The sequence below is a fragment of the Spinacia oleracea genome, chromosome 6 (genome assembly GCF_020520425.1).
Source record: "Spinacia oleracea cultivar Varoflay chromosome 6, BTI_SOV_V1, whole genome shotgun sequence".
Classification (NCBI taxonomy): domain Eukaryota; kingdom Viridiplantae; phylum Streptophyta; class Magnoliopsida; order Caryophyllales; family Amaranthaceae; genus Spinacia; species Spinacia oleracea.
Window position 1 is genome coordinate 21,538,583 of NC_079492.1, and position 22,289 is coordinate 21,560,871.

The following is a 22,289-nucleotide window of genomic DNA, read 5'->3' on the forward strand; positions in this document are numbered from 1 at the left end:
CTTGTACGTACCTTGAATATCTAAGCGTAGGGGACACTTTGCAAACACGGTCACTCACTTAGAAATCACCTCCTATCATCAAAATAATGAAACCTTAATTATTTCCATGTTCATTAAATTTCCAGCAACTTTATAAAATATAAAACCTTGTTAATAATTAGAATTCAATCGTTCTTTAATAAAATAATCGTCTCAATTTGTAAAACTAATCCCTAGTATAAAAACATACTTTTTCCACCCTTAAAATCAATAAAAGTAAACACTTTAAACCTTTTTATAAATCTGAAAATATAATTGATTATCATAATTAAATTAATCACCTAATTATGCTAATCAATTGACCCATTAGGTCTAGGTTAAAACCCTAACTTGAATTTCCCAATAAAACCAATTTAACATCACAAAAATCAATTCTTTATTACATAAACAAATCTGAAAATTCATGCTTTAATAATTAAACCACGCCTCATGAATTAAAACATAAAAATCCTCAAAATACGGTGTTCATAACCGATTCCCAGCATTTTAATTATTCAAGACAATAATAATAATATAATTTAAAATATGGAATTGAAATATAATAGGTAAGGAAGAAGAGAATTATACCAATCCGGCCTATAGCACGAAACAACCACGAATTAATTGTGATTGGGCGAAATAATTGAGCAACGAGCAAGAACACACACACACACACACACACAATCGTGTATGTGCGCGCGCGGCAAGGGGAACGAGCAGGCAGCAGCGCGCGCTGGCGCGAGGGTTGGGCGACGAGGGCTGTCGCTGGGCGCGCAAGAGAGCGAGGGCGGCAGGGCTGGCTGGGCGCGCAGCAAGAGAGACGAGGCAAGGGGTGAGGGGCTGGCGTGCAGCAAGGCACGCAGCAACAACAATAGCAGGGGAAGAGCAGCAGCACAGGGCACTCGGGTGCACGCTGCGGGCTGCGAGCAAGAGAGGGAGTGGGCGAGAGTGTGTGGCAACGAGGGAACAAGGCACGGGAGTGCTGTGCGGTGCGGGTGAGGAGCCGACACAAAGAGAGGAGAGAGAGGAAGAGTGCGGGCAAGAAAAAGAGAGAGACTTTAATGAAAAACAAGGGGATCATTAATGAGGAGAGTCCTATTTATAGGCTCTCAAATCCCTAGTGGGATAGGCTTGGGAATTTGACATTAGGCTTAGCAATTAAATGATTGGGCTAGCCTAAAGCTTAGAATTAAATTCTTTTGATTGGGCTCGTTTAATAAAACGAGTTGGACTTTTATTTAAAAACCCAAACCTTTAAAAATTACTTGCGACCCATTAAATTTCCCGACTCGAAAATTAAATTTGTTTCGTAATTAATTAAAATAATAAATATTCTAATTAATTTAAATACATTTAAATAATATTTAATGCGAAATAAATTCTAAAAATCATAAAATCCTTTATAAATATAATAAAATATATTTACAATTATTATAAAAATACGAGGTATTACAGATTTGGACTTGGATTCGGACTCAGGTCAGATTCGGGTTGGAGTCTCTACATACTCCATATCCGATCCATATCCATTCGGATTCGGATGTTTGTTATCGGATTCGGATTCAGACTATTTTTTCCCAGATTCGTATCAGATTTTTCCTTCGGGTCGGTTCGGACTCGGTTCAGATTCGGATGTGATTGCCATCCCTACCCCTCGCGCCCCTCTCTCTCTCGCCCAACACCCCACTCGCCAACACACAATGTTGCCCCGCACGCTGTTGCTGCTATTGCTTGTGCGCTGCTTGTGTGGTGCGGCCCGTGCTCGTGTGTTGTTGCCGTGTGCGCCAAGGACACACACGCACCACAACTCTTGTGTGTGTGTGTGTGTTGTTGATTTTCAAACTTTTCAAATTTCAGTTTTTAAATTTTTTTTTAATTATTTAATTGTGATTATTTAATTATTTGGATTATTTAAATTGCTGGTAAGGGTTATGAACACCGTGTTGTAATATTTAGTATTTGAATTGATGAGATTGATTTTAATTCAAAGGAATTATGATTTTCAGATTTAAGGGTTAATTAAAGTGTGAATTTTTAAGGTCAAAACATGATTTTATTGGTGACCTATTAGTAGGATTTCAATTCCGATTGTTCAAGCCACTAATTCACATAATTTAATGAAGATTTAAATTATGGGAATCAACTTAAATTTTCAGACTTATTATTAATCTTTAAAGTGTTGATTTTAATGATTTTAAAGCCAAAAAGTCAATGTTTTTATGTTAGGACTTGAGTTGACTATTTTAGACTATTAAATTGACGAATAACGATTAATTTCTAAATAAACCAAGGGTTTTAGATTCTTAATTAGTTGCTGGAAATTTGGTAAACATGATTAATAATTAAGTTTCTCCTTTGTGTTTATAGGAGTTGATTTCTAGTGAGTCGTGATTCGCACAGTGGCCCCCGTACTTAGGTATTCCAGGTACATACAAGACTAGGGTGACCACCCATCCCTTGAGGACTTTATGAAGTATATTGAATGCGAATCATGTGAACTTATGTGTTGGGAATTCATGTTTGATGTGTAGACAAGCATGTGAGAATTGTTATTGAATCTATGTGAACGAGCATGTTATGAATTGATTTATGCTTTATAGATTCTGTTGAACTATCATGCTATGGACTTTGATAATCGTTGAATTATGTCAAGCATATTGTTCAAATTGGTATGCATGTGTGAGTATTGCGCATGCAAGTTATTATGATTATGCTATAGTACGGGATGTCTAGCATACAATGAGCCTATTGAATATTACCTCAGTGCATCGTTTATTCTATTGCCTCAGTGCATCGTTTATTCTACCGCAAGTGTAGAATACATTTAAGAAGTTTATGTGAATTGAACTAAGGACAATTCGTGCTAAGGGCACACCCCTCTTGTTAACGGGCAATGCCGGGTTATCTCAAACAGTGTTTTTGAGAAGGAACAATGGAGTAAATTCACTTGAGTCCTATGTTTGATCACAAGTCCTAAAGGATTAAAATGAAGTGTCATTGTTGAAATATTTGTCTATGTCATTGTTGAATTACTTGTGAGTTATGTCTTTGGGATGAATCTTGAATATAACATACTAATTAACGTAAAGTGCAACCCGAATGAGCTTCAAAACTCTTGTAACGTATATACCTTGAATATGAACAATGGGGGGGAGTCGTGTCAGAGAAACTCGTACTCCTTGAATGATACAAGACGTTGTTTTATTCTTCTGGTTATTCGCTGATTAAACGCGCAGGAATTCCGTCGGTATGGTCCGACTTTCGATAGAAAGCCCGACTCGTTATTATTTGGTGCTTGGTTGGCTCCCAACACCCTCAGTTTCCCTCAGTGGTTGTTTCCCTCGGTAAGTCTTTGTTATTATACCCGTTCGAAGCTGAATTATTATTAACCAATGAGTTAAGAGTCTTGTCTAGTATTGAGTTGGTCTTCATGTTTATTTGGTTTACTTCAATGGATTTTGCATGTGGATTGTCTTTATTGTTGAGTGAAGCATGTTAGACTAGGAGTTATTCTAGATTTCCGTTTGGCTTTAAAATTTTCCGATGACTGACTGCGGGACGGGATTCTACCAGAGTTTTTGTATGTTTTAGGCTTATGAATTGGGTTAAGACTTCAGCAGCACTTTCGCAGTATTCAAACTAATTCAGGTGATCGTGCGGGCAGGGTCTGCTTAAAAAAGTATTAAATGCGGCAGACACACGAATACGTGACAGGAGAAGCTTCAGTCAATACTCAAGCGTCGGGTTTTAGGTTAGGAATATGTGTTATTTTTCGGACGTTGAAGGTTCTATTTATAGTAAAACAGGTTAGAATAAGATAAAATTCAGAAATGAGAGTTTTTCAACTGAGATGCGTGCAACGCTAGAAAATTCCAGTGCTTGGATCAAAAGCGCTGTTATTTTCTAGCGCTTTACATGTCAGCGCCAGATCTGTTTGTTTGTAGCTGGATTAAAACCCTATCTTGAGTGATTGGGTGAGAAACAAATTGCAGCGCCACAAAATAATGGCGCTGAGGATTTGTACGCTGGAAATATGTAGCGCGTACAATGTCAACGCTAGAATTTTCTAGCGCTGGTGTTTTACTTCACATTTCCAGTTTTATCCGGTTTTTACCCGAATCCCACTAACGGTTTTATTTTTTAGAATATGGGTTGGGATGCAACTTTTATCCTTTATCCGACGATAAATCGTAATGCTACTTAAAAACTCGGATATTTATCTTATACGGTTACCATTCTGGGCGGCATTCAAGCATAGAAGTTACTATAAATAGAAGTTTCTAAAAACGGAAATATGGTTTACGAGATTATTTAGGAAAGCTTAGTCAAACGGTGTTTGGTTTCATCATCAAACACATTGTGACTGGCCTAGGGACAAATATAGGCGTCTACAGTTAGCCCTCACTTTGATTGAGTCTGAGCAAGGCGATAATCAAAGTATTGGTAGACGGAGTGCATCTGGAACCTAGCCTGATTAAGACCAAGTCCGAGCGAGGGTCTCACGAGCCCCCGAGTGATAACATTTGACTGAAGGGTCATCACCGCCCGGAAATGTCAATAGTTCCCTCATGAGTCATCGGGAATCCATTGACTTGAATCGATTTCTCACAAAGTCATTGAAGACGTTTCAAGTGGTGGAACAGAGTTTTTCAGAAACATATGCGTAACTTAATTTTTTGAGAACGAAATATAGGAAATGGAATGATGATAGAATAAGGGATGACAACAGAATATGGAATGCCAGCGGAATACGGATTACAGAACACAGAATACAGAATGCGGGATATAGGATACAGAATACAGAATACGGAATACGGAATACCGAACGCGGAATACATAATCAAGAATACGAAATGCGGAATATGGAATACGGAATATCGACATTTTTATTAACGATGAATGGATAACCTCGAAACATGATATTGAATGACGGAATACGGAATGACGGAATACAAAATTTTCAGAGTATGAAATTTTCAGAATACAGAATACGGAATTTTTCAGAATACAGAATTTTGCAGAATACGGAATTTTTCTGAATACAGAATTTTCGGAATATGGAATTTTTCTGATTATAAAATTTTGCAGAATATGGACTTTTTCTTTTTTTGAAAATGAATTTTTTACATAACCGTCACCTAAATGGGTTACGGTGATTTCCCGGAATGCAGTGGCCTGTTCTTGTTCCATCAGAATGATTTATTATAATAATAATAATAATAATAATAATAATAATAATAATAATAATAATAATAATAATAATAATAATATTTGAAATACCGTTACTTCTCCGCGGGAATGAAAACGGACGAAGTTAGGCGGTTACTTGGCAAGAAATGGGGTGTGGTGCCCCATCATTTTTTCTGAAATGGAACAGTTGTGCGCTGGAAAATTCCAGCGCGTGAAAACTGAGTGCTGAAATTTTTCAGCGCTTGCTTTTAAGCGCTGGAATATTATAGCGCACATCTTCTTTAAATTCGAATTCTGCTGCTGCTCGTTCGAATTTTTCTAGCTTCTCTCTCAACATTCTTCATCAATTCTACTCGGATTTGCTTGATTTCTTCACCAAAATTGTTCCCAAGATAATCTAAATCACCTTAGTTTGGGCTTAATTTTGAGTAGAAATTTTTATGAATTTTCATGCCCAAATTGAATTGAGGTTTTTGAATTTTGCCCCAATTTCTTGCAATTGTTTGCTTGTATGTGATTTTTATAACATGTATGAGTGCCTAAGCATGTTAATTTTTGCAAGTATGTTGATTTTGGACAATTTTGAACTTGTTCAAAATTAGCCCCCAAATGTGCCTACGATTTGGTATTGGGGGAACAATGTAGGTGTTCTTAGTGTATCGCTTGCGATTTACATAGTCTATGGATGATTTTGATGTTTGGAGTAGTTTGTGGTCAATTTCGCATGTATGAACTTTATTTCTAATTGTGAACTTAGAAACATGCTCACACTTAGGGAACGAAATTGTTTTTTGCTACTAGCTTGTCGTGTTCGGAATTTCACAATGTAATTGCTTGTATGTTTTTCGTAATTTTTGCAATATGTAGTATGTCAGGTGATACCTCTTCGTCCTCTACTGAGGGGGAGGCTTCAGATTGCATGATGCAGCCACGAGTGGTCTCTTCTCGTCCGATGAGATGGGAGTCTACTTATCGGGCTGTTCGGGCATCTCAGAGGGCAAGGAATGACTCTTCGTCTCCTCCATTGGAGTCTAGAGGGGGCCTTCACCCCGAGGATGAGCCACCTTGGTTGGGCCCAATTGAGTATTACGGGATCGACCTTCACCATGACTTGGGGCATCACGTGGTGTCCCGGTTTCGTGCCGGTAGGGCTGAGCTGGATACGTCTTGTCGACCTTATGGGTGGGTCTGTCTTTGTGGAGCATTTGGAGAAGCTGGACGGATAAACTCGCGGGTTGGTGGAGGGATGCCCCTTCTCTCCGAACGTGTGCTTTTTCGGGAGGTGGTGGGCTCTAACGCGTCTAGGCGGTTCTTGCGCTTGTTTCTGGAATGGTGGTGGGATACCACCAAAACTTTTCACTTTCCTTGGGGGGAGATCACTATTACCCCTGAGGACTACACTGCCCTTACGGGTCTGTCCTTCACGGGCACCTCGATTCACAACATCAGAGATGCATATATACCGTCGCAGAAAACGGTTAGAGAGTGTATCGGGGAGGAGTTGGCCGTGGAGGTGGCCAAGTATGGAGGGAAGGGGATGCCTTACTCCTTGATGGTGGATGTTTTGGCGAAGGTCCGCCCTTCGGGTGCCTCTGCTAGGGCTATGCTCGTATCTTTACCTACTATTCTTGAGTTCGACAATTTTGTCGAACCGTTCCGAGCAGGTGGATCCTTGGCTGATTCCATTGGTGGGGGAGCTATTCGAGATGGGTTCGTTTTTCTGGGGCGAGGCAGCCAATGCGAACCTGATTAGCCATATGAGTGAGGCTGTACGAGTTCTGGACGGTCCGGATAGGCCCATGTCCATATCCTTGTGTGTCGTTCCGCGACTTATTGGGGTGTGTGCCTTATCGTTTAGGAATGCTAAACGGGCAGAGTACTTAAACTAACTTGTTCTCATTGTTTAATGTTTTCTGTACCTATGGGCTTTTGAGAGGTTGCCCTGTTTTCCCCTCGGTTCGGCAGAATGGACAGGGGTACCCTGTGGCTAACTGTTGGGGCACTGCTGGGAAGCTGAAGAGAAGTCCTCCTATGAAGAGGTTCAGGGATATGATCGCGGCTGGGCAACCTAACTTAGTAAGCATTATCGGTTTCCTTTCTTAATTTATCTCGTGTCATGCGAGTTACTTGACTTATCTGTTTTTGGTTTTGCAAACAGGTGAACTGGTCCTGCTGGGCCGGGTTAGAGAAGACAGAGGTGTTGGTGTAGGCTAGGTGTCAGTCTCGGTGCAAGATTCTGTATCAGGGTCCTAGGGGCCCTGCATGGTGAAGGAAATAATGCCCTTGGTCCAAGTATGCATTCTATGTTAAGTCTAATAAATGCGGTTCAGTATTAATTAACAAGTTAATAATTCAGTGAGATCAAGTGAGCTGAATGCCTAGCTAGAGGCCGCTTCAGTTCAAGTGGAATTAATGATATTAATCCACAGCTTACTCTTGACTGAACCCGTAGGGTCACACAAATAGTACGTAAACGGATCAAGTATTTAATGGCATTAAATACTCCATCTATGAATATTCGGAACCGACGGATCTTGGTTTCAGTGGGAGCTAAGATCGTCACAGGCAAGAAATGAATACTCCGGAAACGATGATATTGCCGGAAACGGAAATATGGATCGTATCGGAAATATGAATATTATCCAAGTCGTAGATGTTGCCGGAAACGGAAACATGGTACGTATCGGAAAATATTGTTGGAAATGGAAATATTACCAGAATCGGAAATATTGCCGGAAACGGAAATATTGTCAGAATCGGAAATATTACCGGAATCGGAAAATAATTCCGGAAACGGAAATATTAAATATTTGTTCGAAACGGAAATTAATTCCGGAATCGGAAATATTAAATATTGTTCGTATCGGAAATAGATTCCGGAAATGGAAATTTAATCGGAAGCGTATCGTACGAATTAGCATCGGACGAGGCCTGCCGGACGAAGGCCCAGCACGAAGCCAGGCCATCGCCCAGCAAGCACGCACGCCACAGCCCAGCGCGCACAAGGCCGCGCATGCGTGGGCCGCGCTGCGTGGGCTGCTGCTCGCATGCGTGGGCAGCCCTTGTGGCTGCCGTGTGTGTGTGAGTTTGAGCTCATGCGAGATTCCTGAATCTGCAAGAGTCAGTGTATGATTAAATGTCTATTCCTATTGGATAAATTGATTAAGTAGAATTCATGTAGAATTCTAATTCCAATTAATTCGCATCCTACTAGGATTACGATTCCTTTTCCATAACTCTATAAATAAAGGCCTAGGGGTCATAATTTATATACAAGTTTCAAAGTATTCAAAAGTGAGTTTTTGAGAGAAAATTCAAACACCCATCTTGCCCCAAAAGTGCCGAATTTTCTGAGTACCTTAAGGGCGATTCTAGTTGGTCAATCTTAAGGCGGATCCGGACGTGCTGTGGACTTTCTACGGAGGGACGACACTTGGAGTCCTAAAAGACTTGTTCTTGTTCGGTTCGGGCGCAGCTAGGGAAGGCACGCAACAAAGAGTATGCATCTAAACTATGCTAAATGATTATGTGTAAATAATATGTTTCCTGGGTTAATGGTTGTTTCCGCATGATTTATGTAAATGTCATATGTATCATAACCTAACAGTGGTATCACGAGCCCCTTATTATTTTCATAATCTAAATTGCATGAACATGGTTAAATATTACAAATTTGCAAGAATTAAAAGGGGTGATTAATTTTCGTAATTGTTAATTAATTGCAAATTGCGTTTATTTAATTATATGTACGCAGTTTTTCGGCAGTTTCTTCATTACTCATCCGAATTGAGTGATTTTTGTGTCAATTCCGCATGTAAAAGGCATTCTAAAATTTTGACAAAAATAGTATTTTTCTGCCGAACCCAGAATTCTCAAATTCGAAGCCTAACTATGACTTTTCGAAGGTTTTAGTTTTTCGGATGCAAAATTTCGTAAATTTAAGATGTTAAATTAAATATTTGCGATTCTTGTTGATAAATCTTGAATTTTTGATTGACCTACTGCATATGTTTAACAAGTTTGAATGCCTAGTCTTGTTAATTATGCAATCTAATTTGTAATTATGATTAATTTGTTGAAAATTAGAATAATTTAGAATTAATTTGATTTTCATAATTAATTGTAATTTAATTAGAAACCTATGATTAAAAACCACCATAAAAATTGTAAATTTACGATAAATTTTAAATTTTTATGACCTAGACTTGAATCCATATCAATCGGAAATCAATTGGATAATAAATTTTCGATTTTTTCGCCCTAAAATTATGAAATTAATATTATTTATTAATTTGTCATTAATTTTAAATATAAATTTTAAATTTTTATGCGATTCGTTCAAATAACTTGCACGCACGAAGCAATGGACGCTTCGTGTTACCCTTAAGGGGTGTTGTATAATGCGGGCATGCGACGACGAGCAAGGGAGCTCGTCGCCCGTGCGGCACGAATGCAATGAGCAAGGGCGTAGTGCACGAGCGCAAGGCAGCAGCCCTGCCTTGTGTCGTGTGCCACGAGCAATGAACGGATGGGCATGGGCGAGGGGCGAGCCAAGGCAGTCGCGTGTGGGCAGCAAGCGAGCTGCGCCACAGCGCGCGCTGCCTCGCACAACAGCGCGCAACCTCGTGCGCAGCGAGCGCAAGCTCGCGTGCCACGAGCGCTGCGCACAGCATCACTCGCGCGCACAGCGCGCGACGTCGCCCGCCCAGCGAGCGATGTCGCGCACCAGCGAGCGATGGCTCGCGCGCGCGCAGCGAGCGATCTCGCGCGCCAGCGAGCGATGGCTCGCGCGCACCAGCGAGCGATGCAGCGCCCCAGCGAGCGATGGCTCGCGCGCACCAGCGAGCGATCTCGCGCACCAGCGAGCGCGGTAACGCGCGCGCGCTGCGAGCGATAGCTCGCGTGCGGTGGGCGCTGTGCGGAGGCTTGCGTATGGGACAGCAGCAGCTATGCAACGAGCGCATGGGCTGCGCGCACATGGCCAGCAATGGCTGTGTGCGTACAGCCCATGGGCGTGCAACGCATAGGATGTTTGCGTTTCGATTAGATCGTTTTTGAATGTTTAATTTGAAAATTTCAGTTCACGTAATTTTAATTGATTTTAAAATTAATAATTTGAATTAATTTCTTGGATTTTAATTTTGAATATTATAATTATAATAAATGGCATTTATTCTAATTATTTTACTAAAATTAAAATCATAAATTAATTTAAATGTGACTGAAATTAAAATTAAATTTTTGGATTCAATTATAAATTTATATGAGCTTTAAATTTTAATTAAATTTGTATGTTTCCGGTTAGACTAGAAATACAATTTTATGTTTAAAATTAGTAAAGCATATGAATTTATTGGTTTGAGTGGGAGTGCTTTTAGTCATAAACTCTTGATTAGGTCTACAAATCCTTAAGGTTAAAACAACTCGATTAGAATTAATAAGGACTGAATAATTGGTAGATTATTGGTGACCTTGATTAATTGCTGCAAATGTTTACGTGATGCATAATGTGTTTTAACTAACCAGCTATGTGGGCCATTCATGATAATGAATGGGTGAATGGTATATATTGTATATGTACTGTTTTGCAGGTTATGAAGTGACTAGTATGGCCCAAATAGGATAGAAAATATGGTCTGCGTACCATTAATTTGAATGTAATTGGTCTAAAGCACCAAAGTTATTTTTCAATTCAAATATGGTCTGCGTACCATCAAATAGTTGTAATTAGTTATAACTTATCCTATTTGAAGAAAATGGTGCCTCCCACGGAGATTTTCAAGACGGACTTTGAAGTCAAAGCTTCAAGATGAAGTCGGGCCATACTAGATCACAAATATCTTATGCATGTTTTAAGTTATTTATTGCTTTAAATATGTCTTAAAATGCATGAGATCAAAAGCTTGATTATGTTGCATGATTAAGGATTTTAGTTCACTTAAAATCTAACCAACATAGTAAGAGCCTTAAGTTCCAAACTTAAAAATTGAGTTAAAAGGTGCCATGCCAAAATATACACTTGCTTGGATATCCTTTACATCAATCTAGTAATAGTTTTCGCTCAGCGAGGTGTTACTTATTGGTCCTAAAGGGGCAAGGTACACAAATAATTGTGAGTACATGTTAGTTTTGGTGAAACTCAACGATATAAGTAAGGAGTCCTTTTATGTCGTGGCAAATTCGATAGGTTTACCTAATAAGTTCTTAGACGTACCTATCAACCAAGAATAGTTTCTAGACTATTAGCAAAAGGCTTTTGCTTACCTAAGATGTTCTAGGATTAAGTCGACAAACTGTGCTTAGTTCTTCAATGATTTTAGGATCTTGGAATCATTTTATTCACACCTGCCGGAACACATAACTTGAATAAAATGCTTAATAAACATTGAATTATGCATGTATGCTAGAATTTAAGTTTATTAAGAGAAACTGTGAATGGTTATTTATTTGTTTATTCTTTTCAATTGTAGTTTTAATATGGCAAACAACAATCAAAACATCATCATGGGTTCTGAGCTTATGGTCAAGCTGAACCTGACAAATTTTCTTGAATGGGAAGCTAAGCTAGTTGAAATAGTCAAACTCAATGGACTTGAGTATGTACTATCACATCCCATGCCAAGCTACTATGCCAGAGACATGACCCCTGAGAGATTTTACGCCTGGGATGCGGATCTCAAAAAGGTTATGAGTCTCATGCTGAACAATATCCCTGATGATTGGGCTAGAAGGTTTGTAGCCTATGAACCTTTTACGCTCATCAAGAATCTGAGGGATATCTGTCGTGGAAGTACGGAGGACAGGGACCTGAACGTCCATGAGTTGATTGAATCAATGTCTGGGCTAAAGGTTAGTTCTCCCAACAGGTGTTATAGGATGGAGGTCCAAGAAACACATGTTCAGCTCCTTCGCACTAAACAGAGGGTAGGCGTCCCACTGAGGTTCCATGTGGATCTTATGTGTTCATATTTTGATCGCCTAAGTCTACTAGGAACACCAATAAGCGAAAGGATGGCAGTCTCTGTCTTGCTCAATTCACTACACAGTGGGTTTGGTCGCTTCAAGCAACAATACCTAAGTGAACCAAGAGAAGAAACAGTTGCAGAATTTATTCACCTTGTCAGAAAGGCTGAAATAGTACTGGACTGTGAAGCCAAAGATTTACTCAAGGCTAGAAAGAGACCACTCAAGAAAGGTGGAAAGTCCAAGGGCAATGCTAAATCAAAGCAGGACAAGTCCACATCAAGCTGTCTTTATTGTGATGGAATAGGCCATTACAAAAGAGAATGTCCAAAGCTAAAGGAAGATCAGAAGAACGGAACAGTCGTTCCATCTTCAGGTATTTTCGTTATAGACTGTATACTTGCTAATTCAACTTCTTGGGTATTAGATACAGGTTGTGGCTCACACTTATGTTCCAATCCACAGGGACTAAGAAGAAGTAGAAAGTTAAGCAAGGGAGAAGTCGACCTACGAGTGGGAAATGGAGCACGGATTGCTGCATTAGCCGTAGGAACTTACTATTTGTCGTTGCCCTCCGGGCTAGTTTTGGAACTGGAAGAATGTTTCCATGTTCCAAGTCTTACTAAAAACATCATTTCAGTTTCTTGCTTAGATGCTAAGGGATTTTCCTTTATAATAAAAGACAATAGTTGTTCGTTTTATTTTAAAGAGATGTTTTATGGATCTGCTAGATTAGTCAATGGACTTTATTTATTAGATCACGACAAACAAGTATATAACATAAATACCAAAAAGGCCAAAAAGGATGATTCAGATCTCACCTATCTGTGGCATTGTCGATTAGGCCATATAAACTTGAAACGCTTAGAAAGACTTCAAAGGGAAGGAATTCTAGAACCATTTGACTTAGAGGATTATGGTAAATGCGAATCATGTTTACTTGGCAAAATGACAAAGCAACCTTTCTCTAAAGTTGGAGAAAGAGCAAATGAACTATTGGGTTTAATCCATACAGATGTATGTGGACCAATGAGTACAAATGCTAGAGGTGGTTTCAGCTACTTTATCACTTTCACTGATGACTTCAGTAGGTATGGTTATGTCTACCTAATGAAGCATAAGTCTGAATCCTTTGACAAATTCAAGGAATTTCAGAGTGAAGTAGAGAATCAATTAGGCAAGAAGATCAAGGCACTGCGGTCTGATAGAGGCGGTGAATATCTGAGCTATGAATTTGATGACCATCTGAAAGAATGTGGAATTCTATCAGAATTGACTCCTCCTGGAACACCACAATGGAACGGTGTGTCAGAACGGAGGAACAGAACCTTGCTAGACATGGTCAGGTCAATGATGGGTCAGGCCGAACTTCCATTAGAATTTTGGGGACATGCACTAAATACAGCTGCACTCACTATAAATAGAGCTCCGTCTAAAGCTGTCGAAAAGACTCCATACGAATTATGGTTTGGAAAGCCTCCAAATGTGTCTTTTCTTAAGATTTGGGGATGTGAAGTATACGTCAAACGATTAATTTCAGACAAACTTCATCCAAAATCTGACAAATGTATCCTTGTGGGCTATCCAAAGGAAACAAAGGGGTATTACTTCTACAATACATCTGAGAACAAAGTGTTTGTTGCTCGAGATGGTGTCTTTTTGGAGAAAGATCACATTTCCAAAATGACAAGTGGGAGAAAAGTAGACCTCGAAGAAATTCGAGTCGAACAACAAACTCTAGAGAATGCTCAAGATGACATTCAGGATGAAACTCAGAGATCTTTAGAAGAATCTGGTGAGAATCATGGTCAATCTAGAAATGTTACCCCGCGTAGATCGCAAAGATATAGATCTCAACCGGAAAGGTACTTAGGTATTTTGACGAACGAGAGCTATGACGTTCTATTACTTGAAAGTGATGAACCTGCGACTTACAAGCAAGCTATGACGAGCCCTAGCTCCAAGCAGTGGCAAGAAGCCATGCAATCTGAATTAGACTCCATGTCTGAAAACCAAGTATGGGATTTGGTCGATTTGCCAGATGGCTACCAAGCCATTGGAAGCAAATGGGTTTTCAAACTGAAAAAGGACAAGGATGGGAAACTTGAAGTTTTCAAAGCTAGATTGGTTGCGAAAGGTTACAGGCAAGTCCACGGTGTGGATTACGATGAAACCTTTTCACCAGTTGCAATGCTAAAGTCTATTCGAATAATATTAGCAATCGCTGCATATTACGATTACGAAATATGGCAGATGGATGTCAAAACTGCTTTCTTAAACGGCGTTTTAACAGAAACTGTGTTTATGACACAGCCTGAAGGTTTTGAGGATCCAAAGAATGCTAAAAAGGTATGCAAGCTAAAGAAGTCAATCTACGGATTGAAGCAGGCATCCAGGAGCTGGAATATACGTTTTGATGAAGCAGTCAGTGACTTTGGTTTCATCAAGAACGCGGACGAATCTTGTGTATACAAGAAGGTCAGTGGGAGCAAAATTGCTTTCCTAGTATTATATGTCGACGACATATTGCTTATCGGAAATGACATTCCTATGTTGAACTCTGTCAAGATTTGGCTTGGGAAATGTTTTTCGATGAAGGATCTAGGAGAAGCACAGTACATATTGGGCATCAAGATTTACAGAGATAGATCTAAAAGGATTGGACTTAGTCAAAGCACTTATATCAATAAGGTGCTTGATAGGTTCAAGATGGCGGACTCCAAGCGAGGCTACCTACCCATGTCTCATGGAATGACTCTAAGCAAGACTCAGTGCCCAAAAACACTTGATGAGCGTAGACGAATGAATGGGATTCCATATGCATCATTGATTGGTTCAATAATGTATGCTATGATATGTACACGCCCGGATGTTGCGTACGCACTCAGTGCTACGAGCAGATACCAGTCAGACCCAGGAGAGGCGCATTGGACTGCTGCCAAGAATATTCTGAAGTACCTGAAAAGGCACAAAGATGACTTCCTGGTCTATGGTGGAGATGATGAATTAATTGTTAAAGGCTATACGGACGCAAGTTTCCAAACCGACAAAGATGATTTCAGATCACAGTCTGGGTTTGTCTTCTGCCTCAACGGAGGAGCAGTAAGCTGGAAAAGTGCTAAGCAAAGCACCATTGCGGATTCTACAACTGAAGCGGAGTACATTGCTGCACATGAAGCAGCAAAGGAAGCTATATGGCTAAGGAAGTTCATAGGAGAACTTGGTGTAGTCCCCTCCATTAAAGGACCAATAGCCCTGTATTGTGATAATAACGGAGCTATTGCACAGGCAAAAGAGCCTAGACACCACCAGAGAGTCAAGCATGTACTTCGTAGATTTCACCTTCTACGAGAGTTCGTTGAAAGAAAAGAAGTCGAGATAAGCAAAATTGGAACTGATGACAACATATCAGATCCATTAACTAAACCTCTGCCGCAAGCGAAGCACAACTCGCACACTGCAGCTATGGGAATCAAGCATATTGGAGAATGGCTTTGATGTCTCTGTTTAATGTTTTAAAGTTTTAGAGTTTAAATCTTTGTAAAACATTATTGGTTAATCATTCACAATAAATGAAAGGAATTCATTTTTCCATTTAATTTGTGGTTTATTAAATGATGAGTCCCTTCAACTTGACGATATATTCAAGATAGACTGTCAGGACCAGTCCTGTGACTAAGAAATGTCTATCAAGTGAACTTGAATGTCAAAGGTTGAAAATGGTCCCTAGTCGGAGTTTTCTATAAAATTGGACGCATAGAAAACGTTAGACGATTAGAATGCAAGATGACTAGTAGTTCTGTTTCTTGAACTATGTGGACATGGCAATGTCATAATCATTTGCATAGATACTTACTTTGGGAAGACTAGTATCGGACAAGACCTATGAAACTTTACTGTAAGAGATGAAAGTCTGTCATAAGTAAATTTCATTAAATTATTAGACACTAAATCCTCAATACCTGAGTGATTTGAGATTACTTGTTTGAGAACTGGTTGCTTTGACGTTGACCAACCGTCGCACCGTAAAAGGAGGCTATAAAGGCAACGCTCAGGTAATCACCTATCAAACGAAGTCTAATCTCAAGATCGCAAGATTGGGATTGTCCTCCCATAAATCGGGATGAGATGCTTAAAAGTTGTACAAGGCCACTCGGAGAGCTAGAAACTGTGAAATGCATGGCCGTGCTCGGATGAATCATAGGCTATGATTATCTGTTTATTTGATCAGTTGAACTCTGAAACCGAGGAACACCTCTGGACATAATAAGGATGACAACTCTTACCTTATGTTCAAGAGCAAGCATCGAGCGACAAAGGAATTAGGAAATGCACACTTGTCCCTAAGGACAAGTGGGAGACTGAAGGAAATAATGCCCTTGGTCCAAGTATGCATTCTATGTTAAGTCTAATAAATGCGGTTCAGTATTAATTAACAAGTTAATAATTCAGTGAGATCAAGTGAGCTGAATGCCTAGCTAGAGGCCGCTTCAGTTCAAGTGGAATTAATGATATTAATCCACAGCTTACTCTTGACTGAACCCGTAGGGTCACACAAATAGTACGTAAACGGATCAAGTATTTAATGGCATTAAATACTCCATCTATGAATATTCGGAACCGACGGATCTTGGTTTCAGTGGGAGCTAAGATCGTCACAGGCAAGAAATGAATACTCCGGAAACGATGATATTGCCGGAAACGGAAATATGGATCGTATCGGAAATATGAATATTATCCAAGTCGTAGATGTTGCCGGAAACGGAAACATGGTACGTATCGGAAAATATTGTTGGAAATGGAAATATTACCAGAATCGGAAATATTGCCGGAAACGGAAATATTGTCAGAATCGGAAATATTACCGGAATCGGAAAATAATTCCGGAAACGGAAATATTAAATATTTGTTCGAAACGGAAATTAATTCCGGAATCGGAAATATTAAATATTGTTCGTATCGGAAATAGATTCCGGAAATGGAAATTTAATCGGAAGCGTATCGTACGAATTAGCATCGGACGAGGCCTGCCGGACGAAGGCCCAGCACGAAGCCAGGCCATCGCCCAGCAAGCACGCACGCCACAGCCCAGCGCGCACAAGGCCGCGCATGCGTGGGCCGCGCTGCGTGGGCTGCTGCTCGCATGCGTGGGCAGCCCTTGTGGCTGCCGTGTGTGTGTGAGTTTGAGCTCATGCGAGATTCCTGAATCTGCAAGAGTCAGTGTATGATTAAATGTCTATTCCTATTGGATAAATTGATTAAGTAGAATTCATGTAGAATTCTAATTCCAATTAATTCGCATCCTACTAGGATTACGATTCCTTTTCCATAACTCTATAAATAAAGGCCTAGGGGTCATAATTTATATACAAGTTTCAAAGTATTCAAAAGTGAGTTTTTGAGAGAAAATTCAAACACCCATCTTGCCCCAAAAGTGCCGAATTTTCTGAGTACCTTAAGGGCGATTCTAGTTGGTCAATCTTAAGGCGGATCCGGACGTGCTGTGGACTTTCTACGGAGGGACGACACTTGGAGTCCTAAAAGACTTGTTCTTGTTCGGTTCGGGCGCAGCTAGGGAAGGCACGCAACAAAGAGTATGCATCTAAACTATGCTAAATGATTATGTGTAAATAATATGTTTCCTGGGTTAATGGTTGTTTCCGCATGATTTATGTAAATGTCATATGTATCATAACCTAACACATGGTTCTTGGGGGAGCAAGTATTTTGGCAGACTGTTGAGCTCATACGGGTGCCCCAGTCGCCGCCTTCTAGTACGTTGCGCCCTACGGGTATCCTTGCTAGACGCCAGGCGGTGTTGTAGCAGGGCGTGCCAGCGGGTGAGCTGGTGATGCTTGATTCCAACTATCTTGATTTTGTGCGACTCCGGATCTTGCTTCCTCCAGTACAAGGTTCTTGAGGGAGCGAGTACTCTGGTTGACTGCTGAGCTCATACGGTGCCCCAGTACCGCCTTCTAGTATGTTGCGCCCTACGGGCATCATTGCTAGCCGTCGGGAGGTTTTGCGGTAGGGAATGCCGGCGGGTGAGCTGGTGATGCTTGATTCCAGCTATCCTGATTTTGTGCAACTTCGGATCTTGTTTCCTCCGGTCACTGAGGTACGTGTAATCTATGGATTTTCTTGATATGCACGTGTTTTACTCTTTCTGTTGTGTTCTGACTTGTTGTTTTCCTGTGTTGCAGCCTGAGCCTACTGATCTCGGCGGTTGGGTGCCACCTGATTGCATAATTCAGTCTACCACGGCGGGTGGGTCTAGGAGGGATTTCACCCGTTGGGCCCCGTGGATGCTCGCGCGGTATGATACTCGTTCGTCTGGCAATCATACTTATCGTAAACTTTCTAATTCTTTTATGCATGATTGCTGACATTTTTCTGTTCAGGTACATGTTAGGATGGTCAACCAAGTAGTACGCGTAGTCAACCGGCTAAAGGCCGCTTTGTCCTCAGCTCGGGCGGCTCTTTCCTGCAGCAACCCGAACTCGACTCAGGTATGGTGCCTGGCTGCTTTACTTTACTTTGTCAGTTGATTATATATATGCTGACTTGTATCTAGATTTTGCCGACTGGCGTCTCGCAGGCCCGTTTGCCAGAGCCGATGCAGACTCCTCGGAGGGATCGGCGTTCTTTCGAGGGCGATCGTGGTAACTTTGGGTCGCATGCTTGACCGCGCTTTTCAGATGCTGGTCTGGGTCAGAGACCTGTGCGGCCACCGATCGGGCCTAGGAGGAGTTATACAGGCCCATTTGGGGTGCCGCAGCCTCAGATCAGCTGACAGTTTCCTTCAATTCAGCCGTTCCAGACTCGTTGGCAGCCTCAGCCGTTTTAGCAGCCTTTTGGCATGGGTGGGTGCCTACGCCGTAGACGCAGAGTTAAAGCTCTTCTCAGCTCGAGACCCTATTCGATGATCCGACCACCTCGTAGGGTGTTGGTACAAGCAAAGGTGCGGGTGGTGCGCACGATGATGAGGATGAGCCTTTTCCTTGGGGGTTTACTAGGCCCCCTTAGTAGGCCACATACATGTATTTACTAGTTTGGACATGTATTATTTTTTGTATTGTGTTATAGACTTATGTACATCTTGCTGCATTTTTTGTACTTAGTTTCCTTTGCTTTGTCTGCGTGCATCAAATTTTGCGAAAATATGCCATTTATCAGTATCTTGCCTTAGTCGGAGGTATTGCCTTTTGAAGGTATACCGATTCACTTAAACAAAAAAGAGAATAAAAAACACATAACAGGAAATGATGCGCTTTAAGTTTTAGGGTCACCAATGCTTTCAGAGTTTCAGTCAAGGTAAACCTTTATTCGGAAATCGAGTTCGAGAACAGAGTCCTTAGGAAAGTAATTGAATCCTGGCTGTCCTATAATAGCTGTCCTATAACAGAGTTTGAATTAAATCAAGAATCGTGTTGAAAATTCGAAATCTGCGTAGCTGGTAGAGTTTTTACGAAACTGGTTTGCGAGCGCTGGAATTTTCTACCGCTTGGATTTGCCACGCTGAAATATTCCAGCGCTGGTTTCTATGTTCTGCGGAAATACAAATTGCATATCCGTTTTAATCGGAACTAAAATTCTGCTTGGCGTGACTATAAATAGAGGGCTGCGACGTTCACTAATTTTTCACCCTTGTATGCATTATCTGATTGCTTAAGTAGTCTGAACCCCGTTGTCTGTTTTTTTGCTTTTGTGTTCTTTGCTATGTCGACTCCTGTTCCCCCTGTGTCTTTGAAGCTCGTTGTTAGCAGGTGGCTTCGCTCACTTACCCTGACTGATAAGATGTTGTTGAAAGAATTTGCATTAGATGCTTTGTTAGGATTACAACAAATAAAAATTGATTTCTACTTCATCCATGCTGCCCTGAATTTTTGGCATTGTGATCATGATGTATTTACTTTTCGCAATAATGAGATTATTCCCCTGCCTAAGGAATTTGCGGCCATCCTAGGTTATCCTGTTACTGCGTTTTCTGTGACCCCTAGTACTGCTGATGAGGGGAAAAAGATGATGGGGTAGTTTTGGGTTTGTCTGAAAACAAGGTTAACAAGATGTTGGTCGGGTATGTTGTTGACCTTTCTGGGCTCATTAAACACTTTAGAATCTCTACTGTCAATATAACTGAACAAAAACGTAGCATTAGGGCCCTTTGTTTCTGTTTGTTGAACTGTTACTTATTTTATAACAATGACAACATGCTTGGAGACTTGAGACTGATGCAAATTGTCAGTTCGTTGGAGAGTCGGTATTCCATGATGCCCATGGTGGTTGTCGAGACTATTCTTTGGGCGGATGTCTTGAAGAAAGATGTGAAGTGCGGAGCTGTCGGGGGTAGCCCCTTGTTATTGCAGGTATTCAAATGTGGAAATCGTTTATTTATGTTTTGCGATTTTTTGAATTTGCTTGCAAATTATATATTTTTTTGCTTTCAGCAGATGGCGGCGCTAGAAAATTCCAGCGCTTTGAATGTCCGGCTACCATTTTCGAGCGCTGCGAATTTTTTTTTTCCTCGTTTTACTTTCGTTTACTTTTAACGAAACTGGTGCGACTCTACACAACTGAGAATTCTGGAAGCTCCGTTTGATCTTAGGACCTATTCTCCTCGGGCTCTTGGTAGTAGGAAGTATCTACACCAAGGAGAGAATGACGTCGAGTGGACTTCGTATCTTACCCATGACCTTTGTTCCGTCCAGTGGGTGATCCGGTGGTGGGGTCTACAGTCTATGACAGATGGGACGGGACACATTATTTTTACGTTGCTTGCAGGGCTAGTGCGTCCCACCTATTTGTTCCCGTACCGCGTTATGGGGCAGTATGGTTTGCGATAGACTATCCCTTTTGCAGATACCACACCGCCTAACCCTACTTCTTTCTCGCGGCAGCGCCTCCTAGGGTGGGCAGAAGGTTATGACTGCTTGCCCCGGTGGGAAGTTACCACGGAGGGGAATATTGCTTTATCTGGAAATTACAAGCTTTTGATGAGCTCAGACGATGTTGCACAGAGGGCCAAGGCTCGTAGTGCTGAACATGCTAAGATATTGCAATCGCGGAATAGGCCCAAGTATGATCGGGAAATTGTGTTGAAGTCTCGAGATGTCGGTGCTAGAACCCAGAGGAGGAAGACGGAGAGGAAATGTAGGGTCGAGCATCCTTATGTTGATCATCGGTCTAGACACAGGCTAACTAGGTGTGATACTACATCGCCCATAAAAAGCGTTGAATTGGCTCCAAATAACGGTCATCTTCGTGAGAAAGGTAAAAAGACAGCGTGGACCAGGAAAACTTCTACTCCTGCATATGCAACAGTTGAAGCCCCCAGTATTACATCGCCCATAAAAAAACGTTGAATTGGCTCCAAATAACGGTCATCTTCGTGAGAAAGGTAAAAAGACGGCGTGGACCAGGAAAACTTCTACTCCTGCATATGCAACAGTTGAAGCCCCCAGTATTACCGGGCCTGTTTCTGTAGCTGTTCCTTTTGAGGCCATAATTGATGCAAGTGTTGATAAGGTGAGCGAGGCTTTAGCATCTATGGAAACGGGATCTCCCGGGCCAGATGTTTCCATGGATGTTGATGTGGGAGCAGTGAAAGACTCTGCTATGGCGTTCCAAGTGCAAGTTTCTTTCCATAAGGCGTTGTTCGATGATTCTGATGAGCTAGAGTGAATGCTCTAAGATACTTTGGGGTATCTTGTGCCCCTTTTATTTGCATTATGTCTTTACTTTTGGTTTATTTCCCTTTTGTTGGTGTGCTTTTTTTTTTTGGAACTCAGAATGCGAGTGTTTGTTATTTCAATTTCAATAAAGTGTGTTTTATTTTATCAACTTTGTATGTTCTTGCAAATTATTTGGACCGTTTCTATTTTTAGGATTGCCTATGTATCTTCCCTAAGTAAACTTAGTAAACTTAGTTTAGAATCAGGTCGCGTGTAGTTCTGGTTAAGGATAAAGCAACTTTTATTTTGTGTTGCGAATTCCTTAGATAAGTTTGCATGAGAAATTTGCACGGATTTATACGGTTATGTACCCCCTAAGTGTTCGGAATATTTTCTGTGAAAGTGCAGAAAACATTTCGAACACTTTAGTCGAAGCGCCAGAAAATT

General features: G+C 41.0%; 1 protein-coding gene and 1 long non-coding RNA gene across 3 annotated transcripts; both read left to right on the forward strand.

Annotated features, from left to right (window-relative positions):
- The first annotated feature begins 5,322 nt into the window (after nucleotides 1-5,322).
- On the forward strand, nucleotides 5,323-7,475 carry LOC130464003 (uncharacterized). Its single transcript, XM_056833319.1, has 2 exons — nucleotides 5,323-7,284; nucleotides 7,367-7,475. Exon 1 carries the CDS (start codon nucleotides 6,047-6,049, stop codon nucleotides 6,959-6,961), a length of 915 nt encoding a protein of 304 aa, XP_056689297.1. The 5' UTR covers nucleotides 5,323-6,046; the 3' UTR covers nucleotides 6,962-7,284; nucleotides 7,367-7,475.
- Nucleotides 7,476-17,675: 10,200 nt separating this feature from the next.
- LOC130464064 (uncharacterized) lies at nucleotides 17,676-19,306 on the forward strand. 2 transcript variants are annotated; one of them, XR_008924359.1, is made up of 4 exons: nucleotides 17,676-18,289; nucleotides 18,375-18,487; nucleotides 18,573-18,680; nucleotides 18,746-19,306. It is a non-coding gene; the product is annotated as an uncharacterized lncRNA (long non-coding RNA). The 2 variants fall into 2 exon arrangements; XR_008924360.1 differs by having other exon boundaries at nucleotides 17,678-18,289; nucleotides 18,770-19,306.
- Nucleotides 19,307-22,289: the final 2,983 nt, after the last annotated feature.